Raw genomic sequence first — 15,608 nt, 5'->3', positions numbered from 1 at the left:
TGTCAAATTCGTTGTTGGATATGTGCCTGATGATGTCGCAGTTACTGAAGATACTCGTGCTTTTCCTGAAATGGCAGCTGCTGATGTCTCAGTGCTGGATGAGAATTGTGTCACTGTTGTCCGAGTTTCTGAAGATGATTGAGTCATCTGTGTCACTGGTGTTTTTGCTGAATAAGATTCAGATGAAGATTGTCCTGAATCAGTTACTTGTGATGATCCCTGACTGGTGTGTAATGGGGTCTCAGTGATTGAAGATGCTTCTGGCACTATTGGATGTGATGCTGAAGAAGACCCAGTTATGGAAGCGACATATGCTGTTGTTGCATTGGTTTCTGATGTTGAAGAATTTATAGATATTCTCTGGGCTGAGGAATAGGTTTCTGAGGAGGCTGGTGTAAATGACGATAGTTTCACTGTGGTTGGATGGGGTTCTGAGGAATTTGGTGTAACTGCTGACATTTGTGTTGAAGCAGGGGACAATTCAGATGAAGGTTCTGTTATTGGTAATATTTTTGTTGTTGTCCTGCTGCCTGATGAAAATCCAGTCATCCAGTTACTTTGTTCAGTCAGTGTTGAATTATTTGTGATTGATGATACTTGTGAAGTTGCTTGACCTGTTTCTTTTGAGGAGCCAGTTATTGACGCTACTTGTGCTGTGATTGAACTGGATGCAGTTACTAATGACCCTTGTGGTGTTGATTGGATCAGTGATGAAGACGTTGCCAGTGATATTTGTCCAGTTGTTAGATGTGTCTCTGATGAAGACATTGTTCCTGCTGATGTCTGTGTTGTTGGATACATTTCTGATGATGTCTCAGTTGTTGATGATCTTTGAGCATGGGCGCCATGGAGTTCTGATGAAAATTCAGTTACAGATACGAATTGTGATCTTGTTGACCCAGATTCTGGTGTAGAAGGAGTCTGCCATGATGGCTGTGCAGATGAATAGTTTTCAGCTGAGGACGATGTTATTGATGACAACTCTCTTTGTGTAGATTGGGTTCCTGATGAAGTCAGTGTTACTGCTGACACCTGCGTTGTTGTGGGATATAATTCAGACGAAGACTTTGTTGTTAATGATAGTTGTGTGACTTTTGGATTGCTTTCTGATGATGGCACAGTTTGGAATGACACATTACTCGTTGTTGGGTGTGTTACTGATGGTGTCTCCTTTACTGGGGACACTAGTGCATCTCTTGAAGTGGTTTCTGCTGAGGACTCAGTGCTGGATGATAGTTGCAAGATTGTTGGCTGAGATTGTGATGATGATTGTGTCATCAGTGTTACTGGGGTGTTTGCTGGATGAGATTCAGATGAAGATTGTCCTGAAGAGGTTTTCTGTGATGATTCCTGACTGGTCTGTTTTGGGGTTTCAATGCTTGATGAAGGTTCTGTTACTTTTGGAAAGGATTCTGAAGAAGACCCAGTTATGGGTGACACCTGTGCTGTTGTTGAGTTGTTTTCGAATGTTGAAGAATTTATCGATGTACTCTGTGGGGATGGATAGGTTTCTGATGAGGCCGGTGTAGTTGATTCTTTCACTGTGGTTGGATGGGTTGCTGATGAATTCACTGTTACTGCTGACGCTTGTGTTGATGCAGGGGACCATTCAGATGCAGGCTCTTTTGATGATGAAAATTGTGTCACTGTTGAGTGGCTGCCCGGTGAAGACCCAGTTACCAATGAGACTGTTGAGGCTACTTGTGATGATCCCTGACTGGTTTCTGATGGAGACTCAGTTATTGATGAGACTTGTGTCACTATCGGATGCGATTCCGAAGTCGGTTCTGAAGTGGATGTGACTTGTGCTGTTGTGGGATTGTTTTCTGATATTGATGAATTCATTGATATACTCTGTGCTGATGGATGGTTTTCTGATGAGGCTGATGTAACTGAGGAGGATTTCATTGTGGTTAGAGTGTTTTCTGATGAATTCAGTGTTACAAATGACCCATGTATTGGTGCAGGGGACAATTCTGTTGAAGTTTCTGTTGTTGAAGATATTTGCGTTGTATTTGTCTTGGTGCCTGATGAAGACCCAGTTATCAATGAGAATGTGTTACTTTGTTCAGTCAGTGCTGAATGTTTTGTGATCGATGACACTTGTAAAGTTGTTTGACTTGTTTCTGTTGAAGAGCCAGTTATTGATGGTACCTGTGCGGTGGTTGAACTGGACGCAGTTTCGAATGATCCTTGAGGTGTTGATTGGATCGGTGATGAAGACATTGCCAGTGATGATATTTGTTCAGTTGTTGGATGTGCCTCTGATGAAGATATTGTTACTGCTGATGTCTGTGTTGTTGTTGGATACAATTCTGATGATGTCTCAGTTATTGATGATTGGTAGGTATGTACAGTCTGGGATTGTGATGAAGACTCCGGTCTTGATGAGAATTGCAATGTTGTTAGATTGGATTCTCCTGTAGCAAGTGTCACTGATGATGGGTGTGCAGATAGATGGGTTTCAGATGAGGATGACGTGAGCAAAGAAAACTTGTTTTCTGTTGAGTGGGTCAGTGATGAAATCTGTGTCGCTGTTGACAGCTGTGATGTTGTAGATTGCATTTCTGATGAATTCTTAGTTATTGATGACATCTGTGTCATTGTTGGATTGCTTTCTGAAGATTTCAAAGTTTTGATAGACATGTTCCTAGTTGTTGGATGTGTTTGTGATGATGTCTCATTTACTGGAGACTCTGGTGCTTCTCCTGAAGTACTTCCTGCTGAGCGGTCAGTACTGGATACTGATTGTATCCTTGTTGGCTGTGTTTCTGATGAAGAATGAGTCGTTCGTGTCAATGGAGTTGTTGCTGAATGAGATTCAGATGACGATTGTCCTAAAAAGGATAATTGGGATGATCCCTGACTGGTTTCCGGTAGAGACACAGTTGTTGATGAGACTTGTGTCACTATTGGATGTAATTCTGAAGAAGACCCAGTTATGGATGCCACTTGTGCTGTTGTTGCATTGGTATTTGATGTTGTAGAATTTATTGATGCACTCTGTGCTGAGGAATAGGTTTCTGATGAGGCTGGTGTAAATGATGAAGATTTTGCTGTGGTTAGTTGGGAGTCTGATGACGTTGTTTTCCAGCTGCCTGATGGAGACCCAGTAACCAACGAGACATTGTTACTTTCTGATGAAGACTCAGTTATTGATGTGAATTCTGATCTTGATGACCCAGGTTCTAGTGTAGAAGGGGTCTGCGAGAATGGATGTGCAGAAGAATAGTTTTCAGCTGAGGATGACTTTAATGATGCCAATTTTCTTTGTGCTGTCTGGATCTCTGACAAAGTCTGTGTTACTGCTGATACCTGTGTTGTTGTGGGATACAATTTAGATGAAACCTTAGTTATTGATGATACTTGTATCATTGTTGGATCGCTTTCCGATGATGACACTGTCTTCAATGACAAGTTCGTTGTTGGATGTGTTCCTGATGATGTCGCAGATACTGAAGATTCTCGTGCGTCTCCTGAAATGATTTCTGCTGAAGACTCAGTGCTGGATGAGAATTGTGTGTCTGTTGGCTGGGTTTCTGAAGATGATTGAGTCATCTGTGTCACTGTTGTGTTTGCTGGATAAGGTTCAGATGAAGATTGTCCTGATGCTTGTGATGATACCTGACTGTTGTGTAATGGGGTCTCAGTGATTGACGATGCTTCTGGCACTATTGGATGTGATGCTGAAGAAGACTCAGTTAAGGATGTGACATGTACTAGTGTTGCATTGTTTTCTGATGCTGAAGAATTTATTGATGTACTCTGTGCTGAGGAATAGTTTCCTGAGGAAGCTGATGTAAATGATGAAGATTTCACTGTGGTTGGATGGGATTCTGAGGAATTTGGTGTAACTGCTGACACTTGTATTGAAGCATGGGACAACTCAGATGAAGGTTCTGTTATTGGTAATATTTTTGTTGTTGTTGTCTGGCTGCCTGATGAAAATCCAGTCGCCAAAGAGTCATTGTTACTTTGTTCAGTCAGTGCTGAATTTTTTGTGATTGATGATGCCTGACTTGTTTCTTTTGAGGAGCCAGTTACTGATGCTACTTGTGCCATGATTGAAATGGACGCAGTTTCCAATGACCTTTGTGGTGTTGATTGGTTTATTGATGAAGATGTTGCCAGTGATATTTCTCCAGTTGTTGGATGTATCTCTGATGAAGACAATGTTCCTGCTGATGTCTGTATTGTTGGATAGATTTCTGATGATGTCTCAGTTGTTGATGATCTTTGGGCGTGGGCGCCATGGAGTTCTGATGAAGATTCAGTTACATTTGTGAATTGTGATCTTGTTGACCCAGATTCTGGTGTAGAAGGTGTCTGTGATGAAGGCTGTGCAGATGAATGGTTTTCAGATGAGGACGATGTTATTGATGACAATTCTCTTTGTGTAGATTGGGTTCCTGATGAAGTCTGTGTTACTGCTGACACCTGCGTTGTTGTGGGATGCAATTCAGATGAAGTGTCAGTTATTGGTGATGCTTGTATTATTGTTGGATTCCTTTCTGATGATGGCACAGTTTGGAATGACACATTACTCGTTGTTGGGTGTGTTACTGATGGTGTCTCCTTTACTGGGGACACTAGTGCATCTCTTGAAATGGTTTCTGCTGAGGACTCAGTGCTGGATGATAGTTGAAAGATTGTTGGCTGAGATTGTGATGATGATTGTGTCATCAGTGTTAATAATGTGTTTGCTGGATGAGATTCAGATGAAGATTGTCCTGAAGAGGTTTTCTGTAATGATCCCTGACTGGTCTGTTTTGGGGTTTCAATGCTTGGTGAAGGTTCTGTTACTTTTGGAAAGGATTCTGAAGAAGACCCAGTTATGGGTGACACCTGTGCTGCTGTTGAGTTGTTTTTGAATGTTGAAGAATTTATTGATGTACTCTGTGGGGACGGATAGGTTTCTGATGAGGCCGGTGTGGTTGATTCTTTCACTGTGGTTGGATGGGTTGCTGATGAATTCACTGTTACTGCTGACGCTTGTGTTGATGCAGGGGATAATTCAGATGCAGGCTCTTTTGATGATGAAAATTGTGTCACTGATGAGTGGCTGCCCGGTGAAGACCCAGTTACCAATGAGACTGTATTACTTTGTTGGGTCCCTGCTGAGTTTTTAGTGATTGAGGATAGTTGTGAAGTTGCTTGACTTGTCTGTATTGAAAAGCCAGTTATTGTTGGTTTCTCTGCATTGGGCGAGCTCGTTTCTAAAGTGGAAGCAGTTTCTAATGACCCTTGTGGTGTTGAGTGGATCTGTGATGAGGACGTTGCCAATGATGATATTTGTGCAGTTGTTGGATGGATCTGTGATGAAGACATTGGTACTGTTGACATTTGTGTTGCTGTAGGATACATTTCTGATATAGTCCCAGTTCTTAATGATCTTTGGGTGTGTGTACGATGGAGTTCTGAAGAAGACTCGGTTATGGCTGAGAGTTGTGATGTTGATGATTTGGTTTCTGATGTAGAAGGAGTCGCCGATGATGGCTTTGCAAATGAATGGGTTTCAACTGAGGCCGACGCTATTGATTGCAATTCTTTTCCTGTTGAGTTGGTCTGTGATGAAGTCTGTGTCACTGTTGACAGCTGTGCTGTTGTGGGATACAGTTCCGATGAAGTCTTAGTTATTGATGTTACCTGTGTCATTGTTGGACTGCTTTCTGATGATGACAGCGATTTGAATGACATTTTACTTGTCGGATGTGTTACTGATATTGTCTCAGTTACTGGGGACACTCGTGCTTTGCTTGAAGTGGTTTCTGCTGAGGACTCAGTGCTGGATGACAATTGTGTCATTGTTGGCCAAGTATTTGATGATGATTGCATCGTCAATGTTACTGGAGAATTTACTGGCTGAGATTCAGATGAGGATGGTCCTGTCAAGGTTACTTGGGATGTTCTCTGCCTGGTTTCTGAAGGAGACTCAGTTATTGATGAGACTTGTCTCACCGTTGGATGTGATTCTGCAGAAGGCTCAGTTTTGGATGTGACTTGTGCTGTTGTGGGATTGTTTTCTAATGTTGATGAATTCATTGATATACTCTGTGCTGATGAATGGTTTTCTGATGAGGCTGGTATAACTGAGGAGGGTTTCATTGTGGTTAGAGTGTTTGCTGGTGAATTCAGTGTTACAAATGACCCCTGTGTTGGTGCAGGGGACAACTCTGGTGAAGTCTCTCTTGTTGAAGATATTTGTGTCGTACTTGTCTTGGTGCCTGATGAAGATTCGGTTATCAATGAGAATATGTTACTTTGTTCAGTCAGTGTTGAATGTTTTGTGATCAAGGATACTTGTAAAGTTGTTTGACTTGTTTCTGTTGACGAGCCAGTTATTGATGGCACCTGTGTGGTTGTTGAACTGGACTCAGTTTCGAATGAGCCTTGAGGTGTTGAGTGGATCAGTGATGAAGACATTGCCAGTGATGATATTTGTGCAGTTGTTGGATGTGTCTCAGCTGAAGACATTGTTCCCGCTGATGTCTGTGTTATTGTTGGATACATTTCTGATGATGTTGCTGTCATTGATAATCTTTGGGCATGGGTACTATGGAGTTCTGATGAAGACCCAGTTACTGATGTGAATTGAGATCTTGATGGCACAGATTCTGGTGTAGAAGGAGTCAGTGATAATGGCTGTGTAAATGAATAATGTTCAGCTGAGGACAATGTTATTGATGACAATTCTCTTTGTGTTGACTGCGTCCCTGATAAAGTTTCTGTCATTGCTGACATCTGTGTTGTTGTGGGATACAATTCAGATGAAGTCTTAGTGTTTGATGTTACCTGTGTCATTTTTGGATTCCTTTCTGATGATGGCACAGTATGGAATGACACATTACTTGTTGTTGGATGTGTTACTGATACTGTCTCAGTTACTGGGGACACTTGTGCTTTGCTTGAAGTGGTTTCTGCTGAGGAATCAGTGCTGGATGACAATTGTGTCATTGTTGGCCAAGTATTTTTTGATGATTGCATCGTCAATGTTACTGGAGAATTTACTGGCTGAGATTCAGATGAGGATGCTCCTGTCAAGGTTACTTGGGATTGTCTCTGCCTGGTTTCTGAAGGAGACTCAGTTATTGATGAGACTTGTGTCACCGTTGGATGTGATTCTGCAGAAGGCTCAGTTTTGGATGTGACTTGTGCTGTTGTGGGACTGTTTTCTGATGGTGATGAATTCATTGATATACTCTGTGCTGACAAATGGTTTTCTGATGAGGCTGGTGAGGGTTTCATTGTGGTTAGAGTGTTTGTTGATGAATTCAGTGTTACAAATGACCCATTTGTTGATGTAGGGGGCAATTCTGATGAAGTTTCCGTTGTTGAAGATATTTGCGTTGTATTTGTCTTGGTGCCTGATGAAGTCCCAGTTATCAATGAGATTATGTTACTTTGTTGAGTCAGTGCTGAATGTTTTGTGATCGATGATACTTGTAAAGTTGTTTGACTTATTTCTGTTGAAGAGCCAGTTATTGTTGCTAACTGTGTGGTGGTTGAACTAGACGCAGTTTCGATTGAGCCTTGAGGTGTTGAGTGGATCAGTGATGAAGACATTGCCAATGATGATATTTGTTCAGTTGTTGGATGTGTCTCTGATGAAGATATTATTACTGCTGATGTCTGTGTTGTTGTTGGATACAGTTCTGATGGTGTCTCAGTTATTGATGATTGTTGGGAATTTACAGTCTGGGATTGTGAAGAAGTCACAGGTCTTGATGAGAGTTGCAATGTTGTTAGATTGGATTCTCCTGTGGAAAGTGTCACTGATGATGGGTGTGCAGATAGATGGGTTTCAGTTGAGGACGATGCGCGTGATGACAATTTGTTTTCTGTTGAGTGGGTCAGTGATGAAGCCTGTGTCGCTGTTAACAGCTGTGATGTGGTGGGATGCATTTCCGGTGAAGTCTTAGTTGTTGATAATACTTGTGTCATTGTTGGATTGCTTTCTGACGACTTCAAAGTTTTGAAAGACATGTTCCTTGTTGTTGGATGTGTTTGTGATGATGTCTCAGTTACTGGAGACTCTGGTGCTTCTCCTGAAGTACTTCCTGCTGAGCGGTCAGTACTGGATACTGATTGTATCCTTGTTGGCTGTGTTTCTGATGAAGAATGAGTCGTGTGTATCAATGGAGTTGTTGCTGAATGAGATTCAGATGACGATTGTCCTAAAAAGGATAATTGGGATGATCCCTGACTGGTTTCCGGTAGAGACACAGTTGTTGATGACACTTGTGTCACTATTGGATGTGATTCTGAAGAAGACCCAGTTATGGATGCCACTTGTGCTGTTGTTGCACTGGTTTCTGATGTTGAAGAATTTATTGATGCATTCTGTGCTGAGGAATAGGTTTCTGATGAGGCTGGTGTAAATGACGAAGATTTCACTGTGGTTAGATGGGATTCTGAGGAATTTAGTGTCACTGCTGACACTTGTTTTGATGCAGGGGACCATTGAGATGAAGGTTCTGTTATTGGTGATATTTTTGTCATTCTTGTTTGGCTGCCTGATAAAGACCCTGTTACCAAAGTGACATTGTTACTTTGTTCAGTCAGTGCTGAATGTTTTGTGATTGATGATACTTGTGAAGTTGGTTGACTTGTTTCTTTTGAAGAGCCAGTTATTGATGGTACCTGTGCCGTAGTTGAACTTGATTCAGTTTCTAATGACCCTTGTGGTATTGAGTGAATCAGTGATGAGGATGTTGCCAGTGATGATATTTGTGCAGTTGCTGGATGTGTCTCTGATGAAGACATTGTTACTGCTGATGTCTGTTTTGTTGTTGGATACATTTCTGATGACGTCGCAGTTATTGATGATCTTTTAGCATGGGTACCCTGGTGTTCTGATGAAGACACAGGTATTGAGGCAAACTGTGATGTTGATGACCCTGATTCTGGTGTAGAAGGAGTCTGTGATGATGGCTGTGCAGATGAATAGTTTTCAGCTGAGGACGATGTTATTGATGAGAATTCTCTTTGTGTTGACTGGGTTCCTGACGGAGTCTGGGTTACTGCAGACACCTGTGTTTTTGTGGGATACAATTCAGATGAAGACTTAGTTGTGGATGATACTTGTGTCACTGTTGGATTGCTTTCTGATGATGGCACAGTTTGGAATGACACATTACTCGTTGTTGGGTGTGTTACTGATGGTGTCTCCTTTACTGGGGACACTAGTGCATCTCTTGAAGTGGTTTCTGCTGAGGACTCAGTGCTGGATGATAGTTGCAAGATTGTTGGCTGAGATTGTGATGATGATTGTATCATCAGTGTTACTGGGGTGTTTGCTGGATGAGATTCAGATGAAGATGGTCCTGAAGAGGTTTTCTGTGATGATCCCTGACTGGTCTCTAATGGGGTCTCAGTGATTGATGAAGCTTCTGTTATTTTTGGGTGGGATTCTGAAGAAGACCCAGTTATGGGTGACACCTGTGCTGTTGTTGAGTTGTTTTTGAATGTTGAAGAATTTATTGATGTACTCTGTGGGGACGGATAGGTTTCTGATGAGGCCGATGTAGTTGATTCTTTCACTGTGGTTGGATGGGTTGCTGATGAATTCACTGTTACTGCTGAGGCTTGTGTTGATGCAGGGGATAATTCAGATGCAGGCTCTGTTGATGATGAAAATTGTGTCACTGTTGAGTGACTGCCCAGTGAAGACCCAGTTACCAATGAGACTGTATTACTTTGTTGGATCACTGATAATTGGGATGATCCCTGACTGGTTTCCGGTAGAGACACAGTTGTTGACGAGACTTGTGTCACTGTTGGATGTGAATTTGAAGAAGACCCAGTTATGGATGCCACTTGTGCTGTTGTTGCATTGGTTTCTGATGTTGAAGAATTTATTGATGTACTGTGTGCTGAGGAATAGGTTCCTGATGGGGCTGGTGCAAATGACAATGATTTCATGGTTGTTGGATGGGAGTCTGAGGAATTTAGTGTCACTACTGACACTTGTTTTGATGCAGGGGACCATTCAGATGAAGGTTCTGTTATTGGTGATATTTTTATCGTTGTTGCCTGGCTACCTGATGAAGACCCAGTCACCAAAGAGACATTGTTACTTTGTTCAGTCAGTACTGAATGTTTTGTGATTGATGATACTTGTGAAGTTGTTTGACCTGTTTCTTTTGAAGAGCCAGTTATTGATGGTACCTGTGCCATGGTTGAACTGGATGCAGTTTCTAATGATCCTTGTGGTGCTGAGTGGCTCAGTGATGAAGACGTTGCCAGTGATGTTATTTGTGCAGTTGTTGGATGCTTCTCTAATGAAGACATTGTTCCTGCAGATCTCTGTGTTGTTGTTGGATACATTTCTGATGATGTCGCAGTTATTGATGATGTTTTTGCATGGGTACCATTGAATTCTGACAAAGACTGAGTTATTGATGTGAATTGTGATCTTGATGACCCAGATTCTGGTGTAGAAAGAGTTAGAAATAATGGCTGTGCAGATGGATAGTTTTCATCTGAGGACGATTTTAATGATGGCAATTCTCTTTGTGTTGTCTGGGTCTCTGACAAAGTCAGTGTTACTGCTGACACCTGTGTTGTTGTGGGATACAATTCAGATGAAGTCTTAATTGTTGATGATGCTTGTATCTTTGTTGGATTGCTTTCTGATGATGGCACTGTTTGAAATGACACATTACTCATTGAGTGTGTTATTGATGATGTCTCCTTTAGTGGGGATTTTAGTGCTTCTCTTGAAGTGTTTTCTGCTGAGGACTCAGTGCTGGATAATAATTGAATCATTGTTGGCCCGTTATCTGAAGATGATTGAGTCATCTGTGTCACTGGTGTGTTTGCTGGATAAAGTTCAGATGAAGATTGTCCTGAATCGGTTACTTGTGATGATCCCTGACTGGTGTGTAATGGGGTCTCAGTGATTGACGATGCTTCTGGCACTATTGGATGTGATTCTGAAGAAGACCCAGTTATGGATGTGACATGTGCTGTTGTTGCATTGGTTTCTGATGTTGAAGAATTTATTGATGTACTCCGTGCTGAGGAGGCTGGTGTAAATGACGAAGATTTCACTGTGTTTGGATGGGATTCTGAGGAATTTGGTGTGACTGCTAACACTTGTATTGAAGCAGAGGACAATTCAGATGAAGATTCTGTTATTAGTGATATTTTTGTTGTTGTTGTCTGGCTGCCTGATGAAGACTCAGTGACCAAAGAGACATTGTTGCTTTGCTCAGTCAGTGCTGAATGTTTTGTAATCAATGATACTTGGAATGTTGCTTGACTTGTTTGTGTTGAAGACCCAGTTATTGATGGTACCTTTGCTGTCATTGAGCTAGACGCATTTTCAGATGAGCCTTGAAGTGTTGTGTGGATTAGTGATGAAGATGTTGCCAATGAAGATAATTGTGCAGTTGTTGGATGTGTCTCTGATGAATGCATTGTTACTGCTGATGTCTGTGTTGTTGTTGGATACATTTCTGATGATGTCTCAGTTATTGATGATCGTAGAGTATGTACAGGCTGGTATTGTGAAGAAGACTCAGGTCTTGATGAGAGTTGCGATGTTGTTAGATTGGATTCTCCTGTGGAAGGAATCACTGATGATGTGTGTGCAGATGAATGGGTTTCTGTTGACACGAGTGATGACAATTTGCTTTCTGTTGAGTGGGTCAGTGATGAAGTCTGTGTCGCTGTTGACAGCTGTGATGTTGTGGGAAGGATTTCTGGTGAAGTCTTAGTTATTGATGACACTTGTGTCATTGTTGGATTGCTTTCTGATGATTTCAAGGTTTTGAAAGACATGTTCCTTGTTATTGGATGTGTTTGTGATGATGTCTCAGTTACTGAAGACTCTTTTGCTTCTCCTGAAGTACTTCCTGCTGAGTGGTCAGTACTGGATACTGATTGTATCCTTGTTGGCTGTGTTTCTGATGAAGAATGAGTCGTGTGTGTCATTGGAGTTTTTGCTGGATGAGATTCAGATGACGATTGTCCTAAAAAGGATAATTGGGATGATCCCTGACTGGTTTCCGGTAGAGACCCAGTTGTTGATGAGTCTTGTGTCACTATTGGATGTGATTCTAAAGAAGACCCAGTTATGGATGCCACTTGTGCTGTTGTTGCATTGGTATCTGATGTTGAAGAATTTATTGATGCACTCTGTGCTGAGGAATAGGTTTCTGATGAGGCTGGTGTAAATGACGAAGATTTCACTGTGGTTAGATGGGATTCTGAGGAATTTAGTGTCACTGCTGACACTTGTTTTGATGCAGGGGACCATTGAGATGAAGGTTCTGTTATTGGTGATATTTTTGTCATTCTTGTTCGGCTGCCTGATAAAGACCCTGTTACCAAAGTGACATTGTTACTTTGTTCAGTCAGGGCTGAATGTTTTGTGATTGATGATACTTGTGAAGTTGATTGACTTGTTTCTTTTGAGGAGCCAGTTACTGATGCTACTTGTGCCATGGTTGAACTAGATGCAGTTTCTAATGACCCTTGTGGTGTTGACTGAATCAGTTTTGGGGATGTTGCCAGTGATGATATTTGTGCAGTTGTTGGATGTGTCTCTGATGAAGACATTGTTACTGCTGATGTCTGTGTTGTTGTTGTATAGATTTCTGATGATGTCGCAGTTATAGATGATCTTTTGGCAAGGGTACCATGGAGTTCTGATGAAGACTCAGTTACTGATGTCAATTGAGATCTTTTTGACCCAGATTCTGGTGCAGAAGGAGTCCGTGATAATAGCTGTGTAGATGAATAGTTTTCAGCTGAGTACGACTTTAATGATGACAGTTCTCTTTGTGTTGTCTGCGTCTCTGACAAAGTCTGTGTTACTGCTGACACCTGTGTTATTGAGGGATGCAATTCAGATGAAGTCTTAGTTTTTGATGATACTTCGGTCATTGTTGGATTGCTTTCTGATGATGGCACAGTTTGTAATGACACATTACTTGTTGGATGTGTTACTGATGATGTTTCCATTACTGGGGATACCTGTGCTTTTATTGAAGTAGTTTCTGCTGAGAACTCAGTGCTGGATGACAATTGTGTCATGGTTTGCTGGGTATCTGACGATGATTGCATCATTACTGGAGTGTTTGCTGGCTGCGATTCAGATGGAGATTGTCCTGTCAAGGTTACTTGTGATGATCCCTGACTGGTTTCCGATGGAGACTGAATTATTGATGAGACTTGTGTCACTGTTGGATGTTTATCTGAAGAAGGCTCAGTTTTGGTTAAAACTTGTGCTGTTTTGGGATTATTTTCTGGCGTTGATGAATTCTGTGCTGACGAATGATTTTCTGATGAGGCTGATGGAACTGACGATCTTTTCTCTGTGTTTGGATGGGTTGCTGATGAATTCAGTGTTATTGCTGACACATGTGTTGATGCAGGGGACAATTCAAATGAAGTTTCTATTGTTGGTGATGTTTGAGTCATTGTTGACTCATTGCCTGATGAAGACTCAGTTTCCAGTGAGACTGTGTTACTTTGTTCAGTCACTGCTGAATGTTTTGTTAATGATGATACTTGTGAAGTTACATGACTTGTTTTTGTTGAAGAGTCAGTTATTGATAGTACCTGTGCTGTGGTTGAAGTGGATTCTAATGTGGAAGTCGATTCTAATGAGCGTTGTGCTGTAGAGTGGATTTGTGATGAGGACGTTGCCAACAATGATATTTGTGCTGTTGTTGGATGGTTCTCTGATGAAGACAGTGTAACTGCTGATGTTTGTGTTGGTGAAGTGTTCATTTCAGATGATGTCTCTGTTATTGATGCTTGATGTTTCTGAGCTGCACGTGATTCTGAAGAATACTTGGTTATTGATGATATTTGTGATGTTGCCGGATTGGATTGTAGTGGACTTACATTTACTGATGATGGTTGTGCAGGTGAGTAGGTTGCGGCTGAGGATAATGTTACTGATGACAATTCTTTTTCTGTTGAATGTGTCTCTGATGATGTCTTTGTTACTGCTGACACCGGTGTTGTTGTGGGATGCAATTCTGAGGAAGTTTCAGTTATTGATGAAACTTGTGTCATTGTTGAATCGCTTTCTGATGATGAAACAGTTTTGAATGGCACATGAGTTGTTGTTGGATGTCCTACTGATGCTGTCTCAGTTCCTGGAAATACTAGTGGTTCTCCTGAAGTGGTTTTTGCTGAGGTCTCAGTGCTAAATAATAATTGTATAGTTGTTGGCCGTGTTCCAGGGGTTGATTTCGTCCTCAGTTTGAATGAAGTGTTTTCTGGATGAGGTTCTGATGAAGGTTGCCCTGTAAAGGTTTCATGTGATATTCCCTGACTGGCCTCTGAAGCAGACTCAATTGTTGACAATACTTGTGTCACTGTTGGATGGGATTCTGAAGAAGACCCAGTTATGGATGACTCTTGTGATTTTGTTGGATTGGTTTCTGATGTTAAAGGATTTATTGATGTACTTTGTGCTGACGAATGGGTTTCTGATGAGGCTGGTGCAACTGATGATCTTTTCACTGTGGTTGGATGGGTTGCTGATGAATTCAGTGTTACTGCTGACAGTTGTGTTGATGCAGGGGACAAATCACTTGAAGTTTCAGTTGTTGCCTGGCTGTCTGTTGAATACCAAGTTCTCAGTGAGATTCTGTTACTTTGTTGGGTCACTGCTGAATGGTTTGTGATCGATGATAGTTGTAAAGTTGCTTGACTTGTTTCTGTTAAAGAGCCAGTTGTTGGTGGTACCTGTTTTGTGATTGAACTGGTTTCCCTCATGGAAGTCATTTCTAATGAGCCTTGTAGTGTTGTGTGAATTTGTGATGAGGACGTTGCCAAAGATGATATTTGTGCAGTTGTCGGATGTGTCCCTGGTGAAGATTTTGCTACTGCTGATATTGGTGTTGCTGTAGGATACATTTCTGGTGACATCTCAGTTGTTGATGATCGTCGTTTATGAGCCACAAGCGATTCTGTAGAAGACTCAATTATTGATGATACTTTTGATGTTATTTTTTTGGATTCTGGTCTCAGATGAGTCATTGATGATGGCTGTGCAAATGAATGTATTTCTTCTGAGGATGATGCTATTGCTGACAATTCTATTTCAGCTGGATGTGTCTCTGATGAAGACTGTATTGTTGATTGTAAAGAGGTGATTGAGGAGCGTTGTGATGTCTGAGTTTCTGATGAAGACTGAGTTACTGTTATTTGTTGTGTTGTTGTTGAATACATATCTGATAAAGACACAATGGCTGTTGATACTTGTGTTGGGGTTGAATGACTTTCTAAATTTAGTGCAGTTGTCAATAAATCTTGTGTCTTGCTTACAGATGAAGGCTCAGATATTGTCAACTTGTTGGTCATTGTATGGCTTTCTGTTGAAGACTGAGTTGTCAATTCTAGTTGCGGAGTGCTTGGCTGGTTCTCTATTGAAGTCTGACTTATTGATAATAGGTCAGTAAGTGATGGATGGGATTCTGTCTCAAGTTTTTGTTGAGACATCCTTTTGGGTATTGTGGTGTTATGAGGTGTTGTACCATTATGGTATTGATCTTCTGAAATAGTTACTGCCATTTCCTTTGTAGAATTCAATGGTGTAGTCAAGTCTTTAGTTGTAGCATATTGTGTTGAATTTGCTTCAATGA

At 41.4% G+C, this 15,608-nt stretch overlaps 1 protein-coding gene across 4 annotated transcripts in view; it reads right to left on the bottom strand.

Moving 5' to 3' along the window:
- LOC122540105 (uncharacterized) overlaps positions 1-15,608 on the bottom strand; it is a 110,829-nt gene that overhangs the window by 53,400 nt on the left and 41,821 nt on the right. For all 4 annotated transcript variants that reach the window (XM_087980438.1, XM_087980437.1, XM_087980436.1 and 1 more), the window contains exon 2: positions 1-15,608. This exon is cut by the window's left edge and continues 35,086 nt beyond it. In XM_087980438.1, the coding sequence (XP_087836564.1) occupies positions 1-15,608 (15,608 nt within the window).

The sequence above is a fragment of the Chiloscyllium plagiosum genome, unplaced genomic scaffold (genome assembly GCF_037043375.1).
Source record: "Chiloscyllium plagiosum isolate Xiang-an unplaced genomic scaffold, Cpla_swu_hap1 HiC_scaffold_37, whole genome shotgun sequence".
Lineage (NCBI taxonomy): Eukaryota > Metazoa > Chordata > Chondrichthyes > Orectolobiformes > Hemiscylliidae > Chiloscyllium > Chiloscyllium plagiosum.
The sequence above is the reverse complement of the archived record's forward strand: the minus strand, read 5'-3'. Positions and strand labels throughout refer to the sequence as shown.